General features: G+C 37.6%; 1 protein-coding gene across 1 annotated transcript in view; it reads right to left on the bottom strand.

Moving 5' to 3' along the window:
• The window catches only part of LOC102803091 (zinc finger CCHC domain-containing protein 7-like), a 35,871-nt gene extending 15,131 nt beyond the window's left edge, over positions 1–20,740 (bottom strand). The window contains exons 1-6 of the mRNA XM_085501541.1: positions 20,627–20,740; positions 17,698–18,344; positions 17,270–17,398; positions 1,884–2,057; positions 1,629–1,664; positions 1,157–1,246 (exon numbers count right to left, since the gene is read on the bottom strand). Of these exons, the coding sequence (XP_085357667.1) occupies positions 1,157–1,246; positions 1,629–1,664; positions 1,884–2,057; positions 17,270–17,398; positions 17,698–18,336 (1,068 nt within the window). The 5' untranslated portion in view covers positions 18,337–18,344; positions 20,627–20,740. The remainder of the gene's footprint in view (positions 1–1,156; positions 1,247–1,628; positions 1,665–1,883; positions 2,058–17,269; positions 17,399–17,697; positions 18,345–20,626) is intronic.
• Between the last annotated feature and the right edge of the window lie 3,908 nt (positions 20,741–24,648).

Genomic DNA, 24,648 nt, shown 5'->3' on the forward strand with positions numbered 1-24,648 from the left:
AGACAAAACCGGCGGCAAGCATCTGGTGCTGTCATTACATCTATCGATTTCTAAATACATTGATAAAGCATAAAATGGACATGACATGCATGAGGGAAGCGAAATACATTTGGAAAAGGTGACGCAACAAAACCAACAAGTGATTAAGTTAAGTCGCTGAGTTTTATTTACTTTGTTGTGAAAAATGCTACATTTAAAGGGAAAATCGACACGAGGGTAAAAATGACAAGGAAAACTTATCCTACCAGTAACAACCCAAGCCAGAAACCCGGACAGGAAAAGGCAGGCTATGCAGGCAGAGCCGCTAAACTTCATCCCCCGTCGATGCAGAGATAAAGAAAGAGTGAATAGCCAGCCGTAATGGCGCCGCCATATGGCCTCGGTCACTTGGTTTGTGACGTAAGGGAAAGAATCTTGGGGTCATGGGGCTTCCTCTGACCTAGATTCTATCTCTCCATCATTGGCAGAATCACTGATTAATGCCTACAGTTCAAAATAGTCATTTTGACTGGCCGGAGTCTATGGTGGTAATTGAACGTAGTGAATTGACACATGTCTCGTCCAAAAAGTAGTTTGGTGACTATATATTTTCATTCTAGTTTTGTGTACAACAACATAGAATAAAATCATACTTTGAAATTCAAAGAAATTTGATCATTTGTTTTAATGACAGCAAACTACCTTACGATTAGTCAGATTCTTCCTATATAGTCATTGGGTCTCTCATATTTGAATTTCTTTAATCAATAATGACTATTCTATTTGGTATTGTTACCACTGTGTACAACATCACACATTACGTATTTCGTAGGTTAGATGTGTTTGCCAAGCATCTGAAGCAGAATTTGAATAACAATACAGGACGGTAATTATTGTAGAGAAGACACATAATAACTTATTTGATGAATGGAACAATATGGCAGCTTTTATTCAAGACTGTAAATCTTGCAATCACCTAAAGTTACGTAAAATTGAAAGACCTTTCAACAACTTTAAAGCAAGGACGAAAGGACACTAAGTAAATAAGTTGACCCTTTTCCAGGCTGTGATTCATTTGAAGGGCTTTATGTTTTGTGACCACTAAATATACATATATGCATAATAAGATTCCTGTCTTGGCTTGGGTCAGAAATTAACACTCTAATTAAATACTCACATGACCAAAGTGTCCAGCTCTACCACAGTTATAACAAAAGACATTTTTGTTTTTGTTTAAAGGTGCTTGCTGCATAGAACCATACTTAACCTGCAATTAACATATCATTAATGGTGATGTCTTACGTCTCCATCTTGACAACAAATTTGACACATAACATATGTATGAATGGATTTTCTACAATGATTCTTTGGTATGTTGTTAATTATTCAAATTGAAGTCAGCTATTCTGGATATCACAATTTATTTCAGAAGTTATAGTTTAATCAGAGAAACATGAGATCTTGGAATTATGAATAAAAAAATGGTTGACATGCAAAAAGGGTAGGTCCACATGCACAAGGAAAAGGTCTCCATGCACAGAGGATGACACAAAAAGACAGAACTCAATTCATATGCTGCATTTGGAGACCAACATCATTTTTAGTGGCAACTAGAAACTTGCATGCTTGTTTTATTAGGAAATACTTACAGTTAAATGTAACTGTCGCCAAATATCTGGACATTCCTGCAAAATACCATGAATAATAAATCATTTTTACAATAACATACTTAATGCATATTGCTACAAGTTAATGAGTGATCACGAAGAATGGTCATGAAAAACAAATGGTTGAGTTGCTATTAATTTTCATGTGACTTGTGACATTTACACAACATGTGACTTGGAGTGCAATATGAAAACACCAAATTTACTAATGTTAGGTATCCACAACCATTAACTTACCTTTCCAATATGACCACTTTGCTGACATCGATAACATTCTTCTGATAGTCTTCTCCATCGCTCAGTACAGTCTTTCATTTGATGTCCCGGTTGATGACAGTTGAAACACAATGCATTAGGACATCTCTGTCGTGAGTGACCTGTCTCTCCACACAGATAGCATGAGGGATGTTTCTGATGAGACAAGATAATCAATATACATTAACAGTCCAGTCTTAACTGCTTTGTTATAAATCAGGACACCATTGAGGGAATCAAAGGATCTTGTCAGTGACAAGTGCATGTCCAACGTTTTGAGCTAAAATGGCTCAGCTGAACACAGTAACACAAGGAGAGAATTACTATTAAAATCTCTTCAAAATTATATGCATTGGTAGAATCATAATTTGCTCTTCTGGGTCTTAATTTGGGTGAGTGATATACGAGTGGAGTGATCACTCTCCTTAGAAAGTCTGTACATGATGTCTTTAATGATCTCTGTAATTCTTACTCACCCTTGGCTGAGTGAGTGGAGTGATCACTCTCCTTAGAAAGTCTGTATGTGATGTCTTTAATGATCTCTGTAATTCTTACTTACCCTTGGCTGAGTGAGTGGAGTGATCACTCTCCTTAGAAAGTCTGTATGTGATGTCTTTAATGATCTCTGTAATTCTTACTTACCCTTGGCTGAGTGAGTGGAGTGATCACTCTCCTTAGAAAGTCTGTATGTGATGTCTTTAATGATCTCTGTAATTCTTATTTACCCTTGGCTGAGTGAATGGAGTGATCACTCTCCTTAGAAAGTGAAGTCTGTACATGATGTCTTTAATGATCTCTGTAATTCTTATTTACCCTTGGCTGAGTGAGTGGAGTGATCACTCTCCTTAGAAAGTGAAGTCTGTACATGATGTCTTTAATAATCTCTGTAATTATTACTTACCCTTGGCTGAGTGAGTGGAGTGATCACTCTCCTTAGAAAGTCTGTATGTGATGTCTTTAATGATCTCTGTAATTCTTACTCACCCTTGGCTGAGTGAGTGGAGTGATCACTCTCCTTAGAAAGTCTGTATGTGATGTCTTTAATGATCTCTGTAATTCTTACTCACCCTTGGCTGAGTGAGTGGAATGATCACTCTCCTTAGAAAGTGAAGTCTGTACATGATGTCTTTAATGATCTCTGTAATTCTTATTTACCCTTGGCTGAGTGAGTGGAATGATCACTCTCCTTAGAAAGTGAAGTCTGTACATGATGTCTTTAATAATCTCTGTAATTATTACTTACCCTTGGCTGAGTGAGTGGAGTGATCACTCTCCTTAGAAAGTCTGTATGTGATGTCTTTAATGATCTCTGTAATTCTTATTTACCCTCGGCTGAGTGAGTGGAATGATCACTCTCCTTAGAAAGTGAAGTCTGTACATGATGTCTTTAATAATCTCTGTAATTCTTACTTACCCTTGGCTGAGTAAGTGGAGTGATCACTCTCCTTAGAAAGTCTGTATGTGATGTCTTTAATGATCTCTGTAATTCTTACTTACCCTTGGCTGAGTGAGTGGAGTGATCACTCTCCTTAGAAAGTCTGTATGTGATGTCTTTAATGATCTCTGTAATTCTTATTTACCCTTGGCTGAGTGAATGGAGTGATCACTCTCCTTAGAAAGTGAAGTCTGTACATGATGTCTTTAATGATCTCTGTAATTCTTATTTACCCTTGGCTGAGTGAGTGGAGTGATCACTCTCCTTAGAAAGTGAAGTCTGTACATGATGTCTTTAATAATCTCTGTAATTATTACTTACCCTTGGCTGAGTGAGTGGAGTGATCACTCTCCTTAGAAAGTCTGTATGTGATGTCTTTAATGATCCCTGTAATTCTTACTCACCCTTGGCTGAGTGAGTGGAGTGATCACTCTCCTTAGAAAGTCTGTATGTGATGTCTTTAATGATCTCTGTAATTCTTACTCACCCTTGGCTGAGTGAGTGGAGTGATCACTCTCCTTAGAAAGTCTGTATGTGATGTCTTTAATGATCTCTGTAATTCTTACTCACCCTTGGCTGAGTGAGTGGAATGATCACTCTCCTTAGAAAGTGAAGTCTGTACATGATGTCTTTAATGATCTCTGTAATTCTTATTTACCCTTGGCTGAGTGAGTGGAATGATCACTCTCCTTAGAAAGTGAAGTCTGTACATGATGTCTTTAATAATCTCTGTAATTATTACTTACCCTTGGCTGAGTGAGTGGAGTGATCACTCTCCTTAGAAAGTCTGTATGTGATGTCTTTAATGATCTCTGTAATTCTTACTCACCCTTGGCTGAGTGAGTGGAATGATCACTCTCCTTAGAAAGTGAAGTCTGTATGTGATGTCTTTAATGATCTCTGTAATTCTTACTTACCCTTGGCTGAGTGAGTGGAGTGATCACTCTCCTTAGAAAGTGAAGTCTGTACATGATGTCTTTAATGATCTCTGTAATTCTTACTTACCCTTGGCTGAGTGAGTGGAGTGATCACTCTCCTTAGAAAGTCTGTATGTGATGTCTTTAATGATCTCTGTAATTCTTATTTACCCTTGGCTGAGTGAGTAGAGTGATCACTCTCCTTAGAAAGTGAAGTCTGTACATGATGTCTTTAATAATCTCTGTAATTATTACTTACCCTTGGCTGAGTGAGTGGAGTGATCACTCTCCTTAGAAAGTCTGTATGTGATGTCTTTAATGATCTCTGTAATTCTTATTTACCCTCGGCTGAGTGAGTGGAATGATCACTCTCCTTAGAAAGTGAAGTCTGTACATGATGTCTTTAATAATCTCTGTAATTCTTACTTACCCTTGGCTGAGTAAGTGGAGTGATCACTCTCCTTAGAAAGTCTGTATGTGATGTCTTTAATGATCTCTGTAATTCTTACTTACCCTTGGCTGAGTGAGTGGAGTGATCACTCTCCTTAGAAAGTCTGTATGTGATGTCTTTAATGATCTCTGTAATTCTTATTTACCCTTGGCTGAGTGAATGGAGTGATCACTCTCCTTAGAAAGTGAAGTCTGTACATGATGTCTTTAATGATCTCTGTAATTCTTATTTACCCTTGGCTGAGTGAGTGGAGTGATCACTCTCCTTAGAAAGTGAAGTCTGTACATGATGTCTTTAATAATCTCTGTAATTATTACTTACCCTTGGCTGAGTGAGTGGAGTGATCACTCTCCTTAGAAAGTCTGTATGTGATGTCTTTAATGATCTCTGTAATTCTTACTCACCCTTGGCTGAGTGAGTGGAATGATCACTCTCCTTAGAAAGTGAAGTCTGTATGTGATGTCTTTAATGATCTCTGTAATTCTTACTTACCCTTGGCTGAGTGAGTGGAGTGATCACTCTCCTTAGAAAGTCTGTATGTGATGTCTTTAATGATCCCTGTAATTCTTACTCACCCTTGGCTGAGTGAGTGGAGTGATCACTCTCCTTAGAAAGTCTGTATGTGATGTCTTTAATGATCTCTGTAATTCTTACTCACCCTTGGCTGAGTGAGTGGAGTGATCACTCTCCTTAGAAAGTCTGTATGTGATGTCTTTAATGATCTCTGTAATTCTTACTCACCCTTGGCTGAGTGAGTGGAATGATCACTCTCCTTAGAAAGTGAAGTCTGTACATGATGTCTTTAATGATCTCTGTAATTCTTATTTACCCTTGGCTGAGTGAGTGGAATGATCACTCTCCTTAGAAAGTGAAGTCTGTACATGATGTCTTTAATAATCTCTGTAATTATTACTTACCCTTGGCTGAGTGAGTGGAGTGATCACTCTCCTTAGAAAGTCTGTATGTGATGTCTTTAATGATCTCTGTAATTCTTACTCACCCTTGGCTGAGTGAGTGGAATGATCACTCTCCTTAGAAAGTGAAGTCTGTATGTGATGTCTTTAATGATCTCTGTAATTCTTACTTACCCTTGGCTGAGTGAGTGGAGTGATCACTCTCCTTAGAAAGTGAAGTCTGTACATGATGTCTTTAATGATCTCTGTAATTCTTACTTACCCTTGGCTGAGTGAGTGGAGTGATCACTCTCCTTAGAAAGTCTGTATGTGATGTCTTTAATGATCTCTGTAATTCTTATTTACCCTTGGCTGAGTGAGTAGAGTGATCACTCTCCTTAGAAAGTGAAGTCTGTACATGATGTCTTTAATGATCTCTGTAAATCTTATTTACCCTTGGCTGAGTGAGTGGAGTGATCACTCTCCTTAGAAAGTGAAGTCTGTACATGATGTCTTTAATGATCTCTGTAATTCTTATTTACCCTCGGCTGAGTGAGTGGAATGATCACTCTCCTTAGAAAGTGAAGTCTGTACATGATGTCTTTAATAATCTCTGTAATTCTTACTTACCCTTGGCTGAGTGAGTGGAATGATCACTCTCCTTAGAAAGTCTGTACATGATGTCTTTAATGATCTCTGTAATTATTACTTACCCTAGGCTGAGTGAGTGGAATGATCACTCTCCTTAGAAAGTGAAGTTTGTACATGATGTCTTTAATAATCTCTGTAATTATTACTTACCCTTGGCTGAGTGAGTGGAATGATCACTCTCCTTAGAAAGTGAAGTCTGTACATGATGTCTTTAATAATCTCTGTAATTCTTACTTACCCTTGGCTGAGTGAGTGGAGTGATCACTCTCCTTAGAAAGTGAAGTCTGTATGTGATGTCTTTAATGATCTCTGTAATTCTTACTTACCCTTGGCTGAGTGAGTGGAGTGATCACTCTCCTTAGAAAGTCTGTATGTGATGTCTTTAATGATCTCTGTAATTCTTACTCACCCTTGGCTGAGTGAGTAGAGTGATCACTCTCCGTAGAAAGTGAAGTCTGTACATGATGTCTTTATGATCTCTGTAATTCTTATTTACCCTTGGCTGAGTGAGTGGAGTGATCACTCTCCTTAGAAAGTGAAGTCTGTATGTGATGTCTTTAATGATCTCTGTAATTCTTACTTACCCTTGGTTGAGTGAGTGGAGTGATCACTCTCCTTAGAAAGTCTATATGTGATGTCTTTAATGATCTCTGTAATTCTTACTTACCCTTGGCTGAGTGAGTGGAGTGATCACTCTCCTTAGAAAGTGAAGTCTGTACATGATGTCTTTAATGATCTCTGTAATTCTTATTTACCGTTGGCTGAGTGAGTGGAGTGATCACTCTCCTTAGAAAGTCTGTATGTGATGTCTTTAATGATCTCGGTAATTCTTACTTACCCTTGGCTGAGTGAGTGGAGTGATCACTCTCCTTAGAAAGTGAAGTCTGTACATGATGTCTTTAATGATCTCTGTAATTCTTATTTACCCTTGGCTGAATGAGTAGAGTGATCACTCTCCTTAGAAAGTGAAGTCTGTACATGATGTCTTTAATGATCTCTGTAATTCTTACTTACCCTTGGCTGAGTGAGTGGAGTGATCACTCTCCTTAGAAAGTCTGTATGTGATGTCTTTAATGATCTCTGTAATTCTTACTCACCCTTGGCTGATTGAGTAGAGTGATCACTCTCCTTAGAAAGTGAAGTCTGTACATTATGTCTTTAATGATCTCTGTAATTCTTACTTACCCTTGGCTGAGTGAGTGGAGTGATCACTCTCCTTACAAAGTCTGTATGTGATGTCTTTAATGATCTCTGTAATTCTTACTTACCCTTGGCTGAGTGAGTGGAGTGATCACTCTCCTTAGAAAGTCTGTATGTGATGTCTTTAATGATCTCTGTAATTCTTACTCACCCTTGGTTGATTGAGTAGAGTGATCACTCTCCTTAGAAAGTGAAGTCTGTACATGATGTCTTTAATGATCTCTGTAATTCTTACTTACCCTTGGCTGAGTGAGTGGAGTGATCACTCTCCTTACAAAGTCTGTATGTGATGTCTTTAATGATCTCTGTAATTCTTACTTACCCTTGGCTGAGTGAGTGGAGTGATCACTCTCCTTAGAAAGTCTGTATGTGATGTCTTTAATGATCTCTGTAATTCTTATTTACCCTTGGCTGAGTGAGTAGAGTGATCACTCTCCTTAGAAAGTGAAGTCTGTACATGATGTCTTTAATGATCTCTGTAATTCTTACTTACCCTTGGCTGAGTGAGTGGAGTGATCACTCTCCTTAGAAAGTCTGTATGTGATGTCTTTAATGATCTCTGTAATTCTTACTCACCCTTGGCTGAGTGAGTAGAGTGATCACTCTCCTTAGAAAGTGAAGTCTGTACATGATGTCTTTAATGATCTCTGTAATTCTTATTTACCGTTGGCTGAGTGAGTGGAGTGATCACTCTCCTTAGAAAGTCTGTATGTGATGTCTTTAATGATCTCTGTAATTCTTACTCACCCTTGGTTGAGTGAGTAGAGTGATCACTCTCCTTAGAAAGTGAAGTCTGTACATGGTGTCTTTAATGATCTCTGTAATTCTTACTTACCCTTGGCTGAGTGAGTGGAGTGATCACTCTCCTTAGAAAGTCTGTATGTGATGTCTTTAATGATCTCTGTAATTCTTACTTACCCTTGGCTGAGTGAGTGGAGTGATCACTCTCCTTAGAAAGTCTGTACATGATGTCTTTAATGATCTCTGTAATTCTTACTTACCCTTGGCTGAGTGAGTGGAGTGATCACTCTCCTTAGAAAGTCTGTATGTGATGTCTTTAATGATCTCTGTAATTCTTACTCACCCTTGGCTGAGTGAGTGGAGTGATCACTCTCCTTAGAAAGTCTGTACATGATGTCTTTAATGATCTCTGTAATTCTTATTTACCCTTGGCTGAGTGAGTGGAATGATCACTCTCCTTAGAAAGTGAAGTCTGTACATGATGTCTTTAATAATCTCTGTAATTATTACTTACCCTTGGCTGAGTGAGTGGAGTGATCACTCTCCTTAGAAAGTCTGTATGTGATGTCTTTAATGATCTCTGTAATTCTTACTCACCCTTGGCTGAGTGAGTGGAATGATCACTCTCCTTAGAAAGTGAAGTCTGTATGTGATGTCTTTAATGATCTCTGTAATTCTTACTTACCCTTGGCTGAGTGAGTGGAGTGATCACTCTCCTTAGAAAGTGAAGTCTGTACATGATGTCTTTAATGATCTCTGTAATTCTTACTTACCCTTGGCTGAGTGAGTGGAGTGATCACTCTCCTTAGAAAGTCTGTATGTGATGTCTTTAATGATCTCTGTAATTCTTATTTACCCTTGGCTGAGTGAGTAGAGTGATCACTCTCCTTAGAAAGTGAAGTCTGTACATGATGTCTTTAATGATCTCTGTAAATCTTATTTACCCTTGGCTGAGTGAGTGGAGTGATCACTCTCCTTAGAAAGTGAAGTCTGTACATGATGTCTTTAATGATCTCTGTAATTCTTATTTACCCTCGGCTGAGTGAGTGGAATGATCACTCTCCTTAGAAAGTGAAGTCTGTACATGATGTCTTTAATAATCTCTGTAATTCTTACTTACCCTTGGCTGAGTGAGTGGAATGATCACTCTCCTTAGAAAGTCTGTACATGATGTCTTTAATGATCTCTGTAATTATTACTTACCCTAGGCTGAGTGAGTGGAATGATCACTCTCCTTAGAAAGTGAAGTTTGTACATGATGTCTTTAATAATCTCTGTAATTATTACTTACCCTTGGCTGAGTGAGTGGAATGATCACTCTCCTTAGAAAGTGAAGTCTGTACATGATGTCTTTAATAATCTCTGTAATTCTTACTTACCCTTGGCTGAGTGAGTGGAGTGATCACTCTCCTTAGAAAGTGAAGTCTGTATGTGATGTCTTTAATGATCTCTGTAATTCTTACTTACCCTTGGCTGAGTGAGTGGAGTGATCACTCTCCTTAGAAAGTCTGTATGTGATGTCTTTAATGATCTCTGTAATTCTTACTCACCCTTGGCTGAGTGAGTAGAGTGATCACTCTCCGTAGAAAGTGAAGTCTGTACATGATGTCTTTATGATCTCTGTAATTCTTATTTACCCTTGGCTGAGTGAGTGGAGTGATCACTCTCCTTAGAAAGTGAAGTCTGTATGTGATGTCTTTAATGATCTCTGTAATTCTTACTTACCCTTGGTTGAGTGAGTGGAGTGATCACTCTCCTTAGAAAGTCTATATGTGATGTCTTTAATGATCTCTGTAATTCTTACTTACCCTTGGCTGAGTGAGTGGAGTGATCACTCTCCTTAGAAAGTGAAGTCTGTACATGATGTCTTTAATGATCTCTGTAATTCTTATTTACCGTTGGCTGAGTGAGTGGAGTGATCACTCTCCTTAGAAAGTCTGTATGTGATGTCTTTAATGATCTCGGTAATTCTTACTTACCCTTGGCTGAGTGAGTGGAGTGATCACTCTCCTTAGAAAGTGAAGTCTGTACATGATGTCTTTAATGATCTCTGTAATTCTTATTTACCCTTGGCTGAGTGAGTAGAGTGATCACTCTCCTTAGAAAGTGAAGTCTGTACATGATGTCTTTAATGATCTCTGTAATTCTTACTTACCCTTGGCTGAGTGAGTGGAGTGATCACTCTCCTTAGAAAGTCTGTATGTGATGTCTTTAATGATCTCTGTAATTCTTACTCACCCTTGGCTGATTGAGTAGAGTGATCACTCTCCTTAGAAAGTGAAGTCTGTACATGATGTCTTTAATGATCTCTGTAATTCTTACTTACCCTTGGCTGAGTGAGTGGAGTGATCACTCTCCTTACAAAGTCTGTATGTGATGTCTTTAATGATCTCTGTAATTCTTACTTACCCTTGGCTGAGTGAGTGGAGTGATCACTCTCCTTAGAAAGTCTGTATGTGATGTCTTTAATGATCTCTGTAATTCTTACTCACCCTTGGTTGATTGAGTAGAGTGATCACTCTCCTTAGAAAGTGAAGTCTGTACATGATGTCTTTAATGATCTCTGTAATTCTTACTTACCCTTGGCTGAGTGAGTGGAGTGATCACTCTCCTTACAAAGTCTGTATGTGATGTCTTTAATGATCTCTGTAATTCTTACTTACCCTTGGCTGAGTGAGTGGAGTGATCACTCTCCTTAGAAAGTCTGTATGTGATGTCTTTAATGATCTCTGTAATTCTTATTTACCCTTGGCTGAGTGAGTAGAGTGATCACTCTCCTTAGAAAGTGAAGTCTGTACATGATGTCTTTAATGATCTCTGTAATTCTTACTTACCCTTGGCTGAGTGAGTGGAGTGATCACTCTCCTTAGAAAGTCTGTATGTGATGTCTTTAATGATCTCTGTAATTCTTACTCACCCTTGGCTGAGTGAGTAGAGTGATCACTCTCCTTAGAAAGTGAAGTCTGTACATGATGTCTTTAATGATCTCTGTAATTCTTACTTACCCTTGGCTGAGTGAGTGGAGTGATCACTCTCCTTAGAAAGTCTGTATGTGATGTCTTTAATGATCTCTGTAATTCTTATTTACCCTTGGCTGAGTGAGTAGAGTGATCACTCTCCTTAGAAAGTGAAGTCTGTACATGATGTCTTTAATGATCTCTGTAATTCTTACTTACCCTTGGCTGAGTGAGTGGAGTGATCACTCTCCTTAGAAAGTCTGTATGTGATGTCTTTAATGATCTCTGTAATTCTTACTCACCCTTGGCTGAGTGAGTAGAGTGATCACTCTCCTTAGAAAGTGAAGTCTGTACATGATGTCTTTAATGATCTCTGTAATTCTTATTTACCGTTGGCTGAGTGAGTGGAGTGATCACTCTCCTTAGAAAGTCTGTATGTGATGTCTTTAATGATCTCTGTAATTCTTACTCACCCTTGGTTGAGTGAGTAGAGTGATCACTCTCCTTAGAAAGTGAAGTCTGTACATGGTGTCTTTAATGATCTCTGTAATTCTTACTTACCCTTGGCTGAGTGAGTGGAGTGATCACTCTCCTTAGAAAGTCTGTATGTGATGTCTTTAATGATCTCTGTAATTCTTACTTACCCTTGGCTGAGTGAGTGGAGTGATCACTCTCCTTAGAAAGTCTGTACATGATGTCTTTAATGATCTCTGTAATTCTTACTTACCCTTGGCTGAGTGAGTGGAGTGATCACTCTCCTTAGAAAGTCTGTATGTGATGTCTTTAATGATCTCTGTAATTCTTACTCACCCTTGGCTGAGTGAGTGGAGTGATCACTCTCCTTAGAAAGTCTGTACATGATGTCTTTAATGATCTCTGTAATTCTTATTTACCCTTGGCTGAGTGAGTGGAATGATCACTCTCCTTAGAAAGTGAAGTCTGTACATGATGTCTTTAATAATCTCTGTAATTATTACTTACCCTTGGCTGAGTGAGTGGAGTGATCACTCTCCTTAGAAAGTCTGTATGTGATGTCTTTAATGATCTCTGTAATTCTTACTCACCCTTGGCTGAGTGAGTGGAATGATCACTCTCCTTAGAAAGTGAAGTCTGTATGTGATGTCTTTAATGATCTCTGTAATTCTTACTTACCCTTGGCTGAGTGAGTGGAGTGATCACTCTCCTTAGAAAGTGAAGTCTGTACATGATGTCTTTAATGATCTCTGTAATTCTTACTTACCCTTGGCTGAGTGAGTGGAGTGATCACTCTCCTTAGAAAGTCTGTATGTGATGTCTTTAATGATCTCTGTAATTCTTATTTACCCTTGGCTGAGTGAGTAGAGTGATCACTCTCCTTAGAAAGTGAAGTCTGTACATGATGTCTTTAATGATCTCTGTAAATCTTATTTACCCTTGGCTGAGTGAGTGGAGTGATCACTCTCCTTAGAAAGTGAAGTCTGTACATGATGTCTTTAATGATCTCTGTAATTCTTATTTACCCTCGGCTGAGTGAGTGGAATGATCACTCTCCTTAGAAAGTGAAGTCTGTACATGATGTCTTTAATAATCTCTGTAATTCTTACTTACCCTTGGCTGAGTGAGTGGAATGATCACTCTCCTTAGAAAGTCTGTACATGATGTCTTTAATGATCTCTGTAATTATTACTTACCCTAGGCTGAGTGAGTGGAATGATCACTCTCCTTAGAAAGTGAAGTTTGTACATGATGTCTTTAATAATCTCTGTAATTATTACTTACCCTTGGCTGAGTGAGTGGAATGATCACTCTCCTTAGAAAGTGAAGTCTGTACATGATGTCTTTAATAATCTCTGTAATTCTTACTTACCCTTGGCTGAGTGAGTGGAGTGATCACTCTCCTTAGAAAGTGAAGTCTGTATGTGATGTCTTTAATGATCTCTGTAATTCTTACTTACCCTTGGCTGAGTGAGTGGAGTGATCACTCTCCTTAGAAAGTCTGTATGTGATGTCTTTAATGATCTCTGTAATTCTTACTCACCCTTGGCTGAGTGAGTAGAGTGATCACTCTCCGTAGAAAGTGAAGTCTGTACATGATGTCTTTATGATCTCTGTAATTCTTATTTACCCTTGGCTGAGTGAGTGGAGTGATCACTCTCCTTAGAAAGTGAAGTCTGTATGTGATGTCTTTAATGATCTCTGTAATTCTTACTTACCCTTGGTTGAGTGAGTGGAGTGATCACTCTCCTTAGAAAGTCTATATGTGATGTCTTTAATGATCTCTGTAATTCTTACTTACCCTTGGCTGAGTGAGTGGAGTGATCACTCTCCTTAGAAAGTGAAGTCTGTACATGATGTCTTTAATGATCTCTGTAATTCTTATTTACCGTTGGCTGAGTGAGTGGAGTGATCACTCTCCTTAGAAAGTCTGTATGTGATGTCTTTAATGATCTCGGTAATTCTTACTTACCCTTGGCTGAGTGAGTGGAGTGATCACTCTCCTTAGAAAGTGAAGTCTGTACATGATGTCTTTAATGATCTCTGTAATTCTTATTTACCCTTGGCTGAGTGAGTAGAGTGATCACTCTCCTTAGAAAGTGAAGTCTGTACATGATGTCTTTAATGATCTCTGTAATTCTTACTTACCCTTGGCTGAGTGAGTGGAGTGATCACTCTCCTTAGAAAGTCTGTATGTGATGTCTTTAATGATCTCTGTAATTCTTACTCACCCTTGGCTGATTGAGTAGAGTGATCACTCTCCTTAGAAAGTGAAGTCTGTACATGATGTCTTTAATGATCTCTGTAATTCTTACTTACCCTTGGCTGAGTGAGTGGAGTGATCACTCTCCTTACAAAGTCTGTATGTGATGTCTTTAATGATCTCTGTAATTCTTACTTACCCTTGGCTGAGTGAGTGGAGTGATCACTCTCCTTAGAAAGTCTGTATGTGATGTCTTTAATGATCTCTGTAATTCTTACTCACCCTTGGTTGATTGAGTAGAGTGATCACTCTCCTTAGAAAGTGAAGTCTGTACATGATGTCTTTAATGATCTCTGTAATTCTTACTTACCCTTGGCTGAGTGAGTGGAGTGATCACTCTCCTTACAAAGTCTGTATGTGATGTCTTTAATGATCTCTGTAATTCTTACTTACCCTTGGCTGAGTGAGTGGAGTGATCACTCTCCTTAGAAAGTCTGTATGTGATGTCTTTAATGATCTCTGTAATTCTTATTTACCCTTGGCTGAGTGAGTAGAGTGATCACTCTCCTTAGAAAGTGAAGTCTGTACATGATGTCTTTAATGATCTCTGTAATTCTTACTTACCCTTGGCTGAGTGAGTGGAGTGATCACTCTCCTTAGAAAGTCTGTATGTGATGTCTTTAATGATCTCTGTAATTCTTACTCACCCTTGGCTGAGTGAGTAGAGTGATCACTCTCCTTAGAAAGTGAAGTCTGTACATGATGTCTTTAATGATCTCTGTAATTCTTATTTACCGTTGGCTGAGTGAGTGGAGTGATCACTCTCCTTAGAAAGTCTGTATGTGATGTCTTTAATGATCTCTGTAATTCTTACTCACCCTTGGTTGAGTGAGTAGAGTGATCACTCTCCTTAGAAAGTGAAGTCTGTACATGGTGTCTTTAATGATCTCTGTAATTCTTACTTACCCTTGGCTGAGTGAGTGGAGTGATCACTCTCCTTAGAAAGTCTGTATGTGATGTCTTTAATGATCTCTGTAATTCTTACTTACCCTTGGCTGAGTGAGTGGAGTGATCACTCTCCTTAGAAAGTCTGTACATGATGTCTTTAATGATCTCTGTAATTCTTACTTACCCTTGGCTGAGTGAGTGGAGTGATCACTCTCCTTAGAAAGTCTGTATGTGATGTCTTTAATGATCTCTGTAATTCTTACTCACCCTTGGCTGAGTGAGTGGAGTGATCACTCTCCTTAGAAAGTCTGTATGTGATGTCTTTAATGATCTCTGTAATTCTTACTCACCCTTGGCTGAGTGAGTGGAGTGATCACTCTCCTTAGAAAGTGAAGTCTGTACATGATGTCTTTAATGATCTCTGTAATTCTTACTTACCCTTGGCTGAGTGAGTGGAATGATCACTCTCCTTAGAAAGTCTGTACATGATGTCTTTAATGATCTCTGTAATTATTACTTACCCTAGGCTGAGTGAGTGGAATGATCACTCTCCTTAGAAAGTGAAGTTTGTACATGATGTCTTTAATAATCTCTGTAATTATTACTTACCCTTGGCTGAGTGAGTGGAATGATCACTCTCCTTAGAAAGTGAAGTCTGTACATGATGTCTTTAATAATCTCTGTAATTCTTACTTACCCTTGGCTGAGTGAGTGGAGTGATCACTCTCCTTAGAAAGTGAAGTCTGTATGTGATGTCTTTAATGATCTCTGTAATTCTTACTTACCCTTGGCTGAGTGAGTGGAGTGATCACTCTCCTTAGAAAGTCTGTATGTGATGTCTTTAATGATCTCTGTAATTCTTACTCACCCTTGGCTGAGTGAGTAGAGTGATCACTCTCCGTAGAAAGTGAAGTCTGTACATGATGTCTTTATGATCTCTGTAATTCTTATTTACCCTTGGCTGAGTGAGTAGAGTGATCACTCTCCTTAGAAAGTGAAGTCTGTATGTGATGTCTTTAATGATCTCTGTAATTCTTACTTACCCTTGGTTGAGTGAGTGGAGTGATCACTCTCCTTAGAAAGTCTATATGTGATGTCTTTAATGATCTCTGTAATTCTTACTTACCCTTGGCTGAGTGAGTGGAGTGATCACTCTCCTTAGAAAGTGAAGTCTGTACATGATGTCTTTAATGATCTCTGTAATTCTTATTTACCCTTGGCTGAGTGAGTAGAGTGATCACTCTCCTTAGAAAGTGAAGTCTGTACATGATGTCTTTAATGATCTCTGTAATTCTTACTTACCCTTGGCTGAGTGAGTGGAGTGATCACTCTCCTTAGAAAGTCTGTATGTGATGTCTTTAATGATCTCTGTAATTCTTACTCACCCTTGGCTGATTGAGTAGAGTGATCACTCTCCTTAGAAAGTGAAGTCTGTACATGATGTCTTTAATGATCTCTGTAATTCTTACTTACCCTTGGCTGAGTGAGTGGAGTGATCACTCTCCTTACAAAGTCTGTATGTGATGTCTTTAATGATCTCTGTAATTCTTACTTACCCTTGGCTGAGTGAGTGGAGTGATCACTCTCCTTAGAAAGTCTGTATGTGATGTCTTTAATGATCTCTGTAATTCTTACTCACCCTTGGTTGATTGAGTAGAGTGATCACTCTCCTTAGAAAGTGAAGTCTGTACATGATGTCTTTAATGATCTCTGTAATTCTTACTTACCCTTGGCTGAGTGAGTGGAGTGATCACTCTCCTTACAAAGTCTGTATGTGATGTCTTTAATGATCTCTGTAATTCTTACTTACCCTTGGCTGAGTGAGTGGAGTGATCACTCTCCTTAGAAAGTCTGTATGTGATGTCTTTAATGATCTCTGTAATTCTTATTTACCCTTGGCTGAGTGAGTAGAGTGATCACTCTCCTTAGAAAGTGAAGTCTGTACATGATGTCTTTAATGATCTCTGTAATTCTTACTTACCCTTGGCTGAGTGAGTGGAGTGATCACTCTCCTTAGAAAGTCTGTATGTGATGTCTTTAATGATCTCTGTAATTCTTACTCACCCTTGGCTGAGTGAGTAGAGTGATCACTCTCCTTAGAAAGTGAAGTCTGTACATGATGTCTTTAATGATCTCTGTAATTCTTATTTACCGTTGGCTGAGTGAGTGGAGTGATCACTCTCCTTAGAAAGTCTGTATGTGATGTCTTTAATGATCTCTGTAATTCTTACTCACCCTTGGTTGAGTGAGTAGAGTGATCACTCTCCTTAGAAAGTGAAGTCTGTACATGGTGTCTTTAATGATCTCTGTAATTCTTACTTACCCTTGGCTGAGTGAGTGGAGTGATCACTCTCCTTAGAAAGTGAAGTCTGTATGTGATGTCTTTAATGATCTCTGTAATTCTTATTTACCCTTTGCTGAGTGAGTGGAGTGATCACTCTCATTAGAAAGTGAAGTCTGTTCATGATGTCTTTAATGCTTTCTGTAACTTTACTAACCCTTGGCTGAGTGCAGTATTTTGAAAGATGTCCACACTCTCCACATTTGTGACATCTTATTGAAGACTTTGAAGCGTAGTATCGTTTATGATGGCTCTTTGATTTTTTTTCACTATTCTGGATGTTATTCTGGTGAAGAAAGATTACAAAGCTCATTACGACAACTGGTATGATGTAAATATGAGATGTGGTTGAAGCATTGGTCAGCCTGATTACAACCCTCCTCCTCTAAAGAAACGTAGCAAGAATAGAAAAGTGGAAATCACTACCAATGCTAGATTTGACTGGTGACAAGTTAATTGTTTGCACTTAGATGTCAGACACAGCAATCACATGTACAATGTAGATGCAGTGTCGTTAGTCACTCTAGCAAATACATTTGAAGTATTCTGATAATTCTTATATTATATGAGTAAATGTGAACTTACCATCTTGTCTTCTAATTCAATTTTCCAATCTTTAGATGTTTTTGATGTTTGTTGTGAACTCCACATGTTAGTCACATTCATCATCAAATCAGGTTGTGGATCAGTGATGTCATCAATGACTGTCCATTCCGCAACACTTTCTTCATCGCTAGAAATACGGATTGTAGGTGTACTGGATGATTCTTTTCCTTTTCTAAATTTAGATTTCTTAGCAAATTTATTGGATTTCTTATTCTTTTTCATTTGCAAGTGATCTAATTTTATTTTACAATCTGACTGTTCCAGACTTGTCTCAGATATAGGTGCAAGTGATGCAAAATGTTCTTCTTTTCTTTTTTTGGAAGGTTGGACATCAGAATCACTTGATATGAAAATAACTTCAGATTTTCTTTTTTTAGGAACATGGGTAGATTTCAAAAATACAACACTATCAGAATCAGCAGCTGATAACTTGACAGCATCACTCGGTGTGATTGTATAATCATTATCAACCTCATCCGAGGTCTGTGCATAGTGCATTTGCTGATACAATTGGCATTCAATGTTTTTCTTCTCTGCATCATCCCCTGAATCACTGTCACTACCAAGACCATAAATGTCTCTTTCGTAGTCTTCTAGTGAATCATACATAGTCTGCATCTTGATATCTAGAATAAACAAATGTAATGATTAGTAAACCTCAGATAAGTGTAATAAGCCATGCACGACACAGTTCACGTTCATTATCGAATTTAAATAAATATAGTTTTGTTTATAGTACAGCCAAAACAAGGTTAGGTCAGCTTGGACGTTCAGCCAGTGATACATTTCCACGCGCGTTGGAAATAAATAGACGAGCATAATCATACTGTCACATGTTTTCCGTCTTAGCCTTGTCTTTTCATCTTAACCGTCGCAGTCTGCTTCATTGAATGTTTAGTTTGATAATTGATAAACATATATTTCAAGTTGTGTTAATACAAATATGATTTAAACTTGTCCCTTCCGTTGCCAACATATTCAATATACAGAAATTAGGGTTCTCTGAACCCGCCTATTCACATAGTTCATACCCACCATAGACTCCGGTCAGTCAAAATGACTATTTTGAACTGTAGGCATGAATCAGTTATTCTGATAGAATCTAGGTCAGGGGAAGCCCCATGACCCCAAGATTGTCTTCCTTTACGTCACAGACCACGTTACCGCTTTGTATTGTGAGTTTGCGTATGATCGAAAACATTTCACAACGAAGATAATGATAAAGATCTTGCTTTTGACTGTTTTTCCACAGACCTTACTCATTTTTGCACCGACAATTCAGACGGGATGTAAATCGTATTGTAATAAAGTGTGTGTATTTTTATGAACATGTTTGTTTCTTCATTGTAAAAAGTGTCGTGGAAATCAAAAAGACGTAATATTAACCTGAGACCGGCGCTGTGAACGAAAAATGTAATTTGTATAATTTGTCCTGGTTGGGAGGATTGTTAAAATTTTACCCACCCCCCAAATTATTTTTTCTGAGGTGGTCCTCGAGTATAAGCCCACCCCCTAATTTTCCCTATTTTACATGTATTTTATTGTTTCTTATATCCTTATTGTATTCTAATCTAGATCCAAGAGGGGATACGATATCAATAAAGATTGTTATTATTATTACATGTTCAGGCCGCTGTGCTTAAACTCGAGGAAGTACAGTACATTGGGGCAAAAACTGTACCAGTCAACTAAATCAAGACAAAATTAATATAACGGCCTTGAAATAGTACTGACCCGATGTTTTGATTTTGTACACGTGTGTAGCAACGTCACGTTGAGAGAACGCTCATTACTTACTTCCACCTGATTTATTTCCACTGCTATTTAGTTTGACCTGCAACTGAATTTTATACTTTCTGTTTTATTTTTACCCGGACCTGTTTTATGAATGTCTGTGGACTACGAGAATAAATAACGTTAAAAAAATTATTAAATTTGGTCTGAAATGTCACTTCACTTCCTGTTGAAACATCACAGTTTATCGCGAAACCGTGCGTTAACGCATGACTTAGTGGGCATTTCCTGATCTCCGCCATTTGTTGATGATGAGCTTAAAACCGTAATGTTATCGCAAAGGTAAACCCGAGACACACGTTAGATCAAAAGAAATACCAGCATTGCCAGTCTGTTTAGTAGTGGTCTGAGATTCACATAAGTTTTTATACCAGCATAAGTTAAGTCGGTGTTACCTCTTTCTATGTCATTGTACACAGGCCTAGATTCACACCTGTTTTTTTGTTAAGCAAGCTTAAAAGAACACAAAAAATTATATAAACTGACATGCGAAGAGTAAGTAAGCAGTACATGTGATAATCCTGTAGGGTTTTCACCTGTATGGGGTTATCCTTGTTGACGCTGTGAATGCAATAATAATAATATAAACTCAATTACTCTCACATTATTCAATTTTACTATCACTGATGTCGTAACAGAAGTCATCAAAACAATAATAGCGATCTACTACTAGTACAAAGTATTATCATTCATTGACATCCAAGTAAGACTGTACAACCATGTAGCGTGTACAAAATGGGTGTATTCACACCTATACACCGACACTTATCATCTGTGCACGGCGTAAACCAGACAGTGTGCATCCAAGACAGTCTACGAATATATCCACATATTATTTGCACATTGCTCTGGACAAGCATAAAAGCTGTATTACCAACACTCTATAAATAAATAACAGATAAAAGTGTTCTGTTTATAAACAGTTTAATAAGAATACAAACGTGTACACTACGAAAGAAAACACGCAAACACAAGTCCATACGGGCACCGCGTGATTCCATCATTCACTCCAACCGCGCGGCCGGTTAGATAAAATTTCGTCTAAATAAGCAAATTATATCATTGATCTACAACAATTATAATTTTTGACACATCGTGGTCAATAAATACTTACCTTCAACCGATAATAATCGAAAGTTCAAACAAAACCATGCCACAACCAAACCGGGAAGCAAAACACATACAACCGGACACGGAAACGAATGTTTACCGGGGGGTTAACAGTGGGTCAATGTTCTTATTTCTGGCCTCTTGGTGGCGCTGTATAAGGAGTAGATTATTAAAAACACGGGGCGGGGCTTATGGCAGAATTTGTGGAAAAGAAATAGGAACAAATCATGGAAAAACATATCCTGCATGGGGGTCAATGATAGTAAACAAATTATGTACGCCTAAATCTTGGGGAAAACATATTTCACACAAAGGGGAAATATTCATCATGGGAAAACCCCAAAACTGGAATACTTGCACATTTTATTAAAACAGTACTCGAGAAAGCTTACTTTTGGTGCTATAATGTGTTAAAATGTCGACCAATCTTTAATATAGAGCTGAATGATAATAGAACAATTTTGTTCAATAAGACTCTTCTACAGGAATAAGTTTCGGTAGAAGGTGAGTCCAGTCACAAACCCAGACACGTAACACGTCAGAGTGTTCTGGTTATAACTCTAACTCTTTTATACAACTAAAAGAATAGGGGCTGTTACTTGTGATTCCACTGCAATTAAGTTGTTGTGCCATTTGTCTATCATTCACATGTGCAACATCTATTAGAAGAGAATTGTCAACAGTTATAGTAATTAATTTAAATCTGCCTAGCTCCCATAGATGTCCAGTCTTTATTCTATTCTTATATGTATCATTGTATTGTATTTAGAATTATACTTATATAATACAACGTCTGAGGGCCATTCGTTTCTTAGTAGATTGTTACTATTACTGTCTGAGACTGTGCATTACATGAAGGAAAAGTAATCAGCATGATAATTGTATTTCAATTGTAAATGAATCCAGTGTCTATCCAATCTTGCTTTGAAAGAGTCCACTGTTGGGCCTGAAACAACATTATTGGGTAAAGTGTTCCAAATATTTACAACTCTATTACTGAAAAGGTATTTTCTGACATCCAGACGTGACCCAATTGTTTCTAATTTAAAGTAATGGCCTCTAGTTATAGATTGTGCAGGTAATGTAAATAAATCTTGGTGGGTTGTATATTTGTGATTAAGATAATTATAAGTTTGTATCATGTCTCCACGTAACCGTCTATACACTAAAGTAGGCAATTTAAGAAACTTAAGCCTGGTGTCATATGACGAAGATTTGATATCTGGAACAAGTTTAGTGGTTGTACGTTGGACTGCTTCAAGGGTATCAATATGACGGAGTTTGTATGGTGCCCATACGTGATTATTATATTCAAGATGAGGCCTAATTAAAGCCTTATATAGCAAGACAAGTCACTCATCGTCCAATTAACTAAAGTAACGACGTATAACACCCAAAATATTATTTGCTTTGTGCGCTATATAGTCAATATGTTGGTTAACATATACATTATTATCCACAAGTACACCCTGGTCTTTCACAGTTTCTAACCTCCAAAGTAATAGTGGTATTGTTGTCTCTCATGTTATATAAAGATGACCAGGATTACATATGCCAATTTGAAAGACTGTACATTTACTTGGATTAATTCTCATTTGCCAAGTATCAGCCCAGTCTTGGACTTTCATAATATCAAGTTGAAGTTGTGTAGAACAATTAGTATTAGCATATAGTTTAGCGTCGTCAGCAAATAGTTTGAGACTTCTTAGAACAACGTCAGTCATTAATGTAAACAATAAATAGAACCGGTCCCAACACACTCCCCTGTGGAACGCCATTGGTCACTTGTACGAGATTAGAATACTGTCCATTAATAACAACCTGTTGTTTTCTATTAGTTAAAAATGATTCTATCCAATTGCAAATATCCCCCAAAATACCATAAGCTCGAAGACAGAATCAGATGACAGAATCAAATGCCTTTAGAAAGTCCAAATACATGACATCAACTGTGCCACCTTCATTAATAACACACGTCCAGTTTTTAACGACCTCCAATAGTTGTGTCATACATGACCTACCACTAAGAAACCCATGTTGATGTGGAGAAAATAAGTTGTTCTGGTTCAAATTCATATGATTAAGAATTGCATCTCTGATGATAGATTCCAAAATTTTACAGATGGCAACTGACTAATTCAACTTATTTTTGATACAATCTTTTTTTTAAATTTAATTTTAGTCTCCATCATGAACCGTCACTCAAATTAAAAAGTCCAAAGTATACAAGATACTATCTTACAGTGCTTTGAATAAATAGAATTACGTGTGTCTGAGAAACCAACAAATATACATTGTATATAATATTGTCAACTGAATGCATTTATTTATTTTTTCATACGAGTACCCAGTTTTGATCTTTTGTTTGCAATTACATATTCCACATGTTTTGCACAAATGATTTCAAGTTTATAAAAGTTGGATTTTTTTGTTTACACCTGGATATGTAAATAAATCTCTTTATTACCAAAATCAGAAAATTTAAAACCCTTGGCATTGAAGGGTCTCCAAGTATTATTTATTCAGCATTAAGCTGTCGTTTTAATCCAATGAGATTTCCCCAACGATTTGAGAATTTGACCCAAATCTTTTCAACTAAAGGACATCTGACTAGGAGGTGTGATAATGTTCCATCCCCTAAGTTGCAAAATGTACATTTGCTAGACTGAACAACATGTGGTATTATTTTGTGAAGCCTGACATTTGTCATCAAGATATTGTGATTCACTTTCCACTGTAACTCGCGTAGTTTTGTGTCAATTGTTAATTTAAATGGTAGTCTATAAATTTCTTCCCACATTGCAATGGGTTTTTCTAACATTACTGCAAAAGTAGTCTCTAATCGAGGGGATATGAAATACTTGTCAATTATACTACGACTAATCACCTTGGTTGCACAATCAGAGGCGGCGGCAGCTTTTTTTTTTTTTTTTACTGTGGGCGAAGATTTTATGTGAATGCCAACAAATGCTCCCCCGTGAACATTTTGAAATCTACACCCTCTGAAACGCTGTTTCTTGCATTTTGGGAATCAAATTTTGATGGTACACTTAGGTATATTTCTCTTACGTTTTCTTGAGATGGGTGTATATATAGACCTTATTTTTCGTGGGGGCTACCGCCCTCACTGACTCCACGGCGCCGCCGCCGCCACTGACAATGTTTTAAATATGAGTCTGATACCAATTCTTTGATCTTGACCTTCAATATCAAATTTTGACAAATCAGCTGGCTTCTACACTGAAGGCAATGCTGAAACCACGCCACACAACATGAGCCAACTTTGTGGTTAGAATATAATCAGAAAAATTACATTTGATTAAAATTGAATAGCCAAGTCCATTCTATTGATACGAGTGAAACTAAAAAATGTAAAGTTAACAGTTTTTATTCCACTATGAAAACAGGAACGGGAAACAAAAAGGGTCAGTTTTCTCTACAAGAAAACAAAACTGCCTAAACGTAAACAATGAGCTGTCAAAATTTGTGTCATTATAACAAGTGGATTTTTCATCATATTTAGAGCAGATATAGCATAGTGCACTCGTTATACACTGACAAATGTGAATACTGGCACAACTTATCAAACATATAAAAACTGCGTAGAAAAGTAACAACTAAAACTGTTTCAGATGTATAAATCTTCTAGGTATATGTATTAATGGGATTATCTATACAGGAGATTATAACCCACATTGCACACAGGAAGCTGGACTTTCCTTTGCCTCAGACAGAAGTTGCATGTCTCTGTTTTCTAAGGTCTATGCAGGAACTATGGACAGGACAAATGTTGAGATGACGCTCTTCTGCAGCTGTTTTACAGACACTCTTTATCAGCTCCGCAATCAAATATTAAAACGAACCTTTGGTTTTAACAATTTATTTTCAGGTGTCTATTACATACACCAAAACATGATTTTGAGGTTTCATTTTTATGCACAAGACGTGAAAATAGTATGAACGCGGATTTTCAGATCTGGTTGTATAGCGCCCTCTATCGGTGAATAACTCCACAATTTTCTTCAC

The sequence above is a fragment of the Saccoglossus kowalevskii genome, chromosome 7, assembly GCF_978046115.1.
Source record: "Saccoglossus kowalevskii chromosome 7, keSacKowa6.1, whole genome shotgun sequence".
NCBI lineage: Eukaryota > Metazoa > Hemichordata > Enteropneusta > Harrimaniidae > Saccoglossus > Saccoglossus kowalevskii.